The following is a 1,053-nucleotide window of genomic DNA, read 5'->3' on the forward strand; positions in this document are numbered from 1 at the left end:
ATTATTTTTGAGCATTTGCAGCCCGGTGAGGCACAAGAGACCTTTGTCATCCCTGCTAGTTTAATTTTGGACCTGGGTGACTCTTGCAAATGCAGTGGTGCCTGAGCTCATACTGACCCAACAGACAAGAGCAGCGTTACCGGCTGGGCTGGTACAAACGTGCATTTCCCAACATAGCATCAGTTTGCGTCCCTCCACACGTGCAGAGCATAACTGTATTTTCCATAGCAATTTTATCAGCACTGTGGGGGCATTCCACCCTGAAAGGGGAAGTTAAGAGGAGTCCCTAACAGCGCCTTTTGCCTTGCGGGTTAGCCTCCCTGCTTCTGCCCTTTGGCCCGTCCTGCTCCTTTCTGAGCCACTGAAAATGGAAACCTGGAAAGTTTGTCTCAGGGTTGTTTGGTGCATCCCCTGCCCATCCTCTTTAAAAAAAGAAGAAAACAGAAAAAATATACAAAAAATAATAAAATAAAGCCCAGAGTAGAAAATCCAGTCGCATCCAGAGTGCAAGGCTGTGGGCGGTCAGCAGCCGCAAATGCTGATGAGCAGAGACTACAAAACCAAAGAAAGCTCCCAAATTCCCGTATTTGTTTTGCAGGCTGCCAATTTGCCGTACTCACCCCCCCTTCCTGCTCCTCCTCCGAGCCGTCCCCCTCTTCCTCTGAGGAGTCACTGCCCTAAGGAGAGGGAAAACCAAGCCGTAGCGGGGCTGGTGGGTCTCCATTGGTGTCATGAGCGCGATGGTCTCAGCCCATCCCTGCAGGCCAGTGGCAGATGGGGCGCAGACCATGCCCCCGTCTCATTTGGGCCAATATCTCCGCATTTGGTGGGCAGCGAAGCATTGGCAACTCCTCCGAAGCACCCACCTGGTACCGTTGCTGCGGGGGATATACGTAGGCATATCTGTACAGGTAATACCGGTGCCTGTTCTTGAACACCTACCGGGAGAAGAAGGGGGTAAATCCCATCAGTCTGGGAGCTTGGCTACAGGAGCGACTGAAACGTCCTCAAGGCCAGCACCGCGTGGGGCTGGACACGCAGGGTGGGGGGAGA

General features: G+C 53.1%; 1 protein-coding gene across 1 annotated transcript in view; it reads right to left on the reverse strand.

Annotated features, from left to right (window-relative positions):
* IBSP (integrin-binding sialoprotein) overlaps positions 1 to 1,053 on the reverse strand; it is a 3,635-nt gene that overhangs the window by 2,393 nt on the left and 189 nt on the right. Inside the window, exons 2-3 of the mRNA XM_009572112.1 lie at positions 867 to 938; positions 621 to 677 (exon numbers count right to left, since the gene is read on the reverse strand). Coding sequence (XP_009570407.1) covers positions 621 to 677; positions 867 to 938 — 129 coding nt within the window. The remainder of the gene's footprint in view (positions 1 to 620; positions 678 to 866; positions 939 to 1,053) is intronic.

Source organism: Fulmarus glacialis, unplaced genomic scaffold (genome assembly GCF_000690835.1).
Source record: "Fulmarus glacialis isolate BGI_N327 unplaced genomic scaffold, ASM69083v1 scaffold19072, whole genome shotgun sequence".
Lineage (NCBI taxonomy): Eukaryota > Metazoa > Chordata > Aves > Procellariiformes > Procellariidae > Fulmarus > Fulmarus glacialis.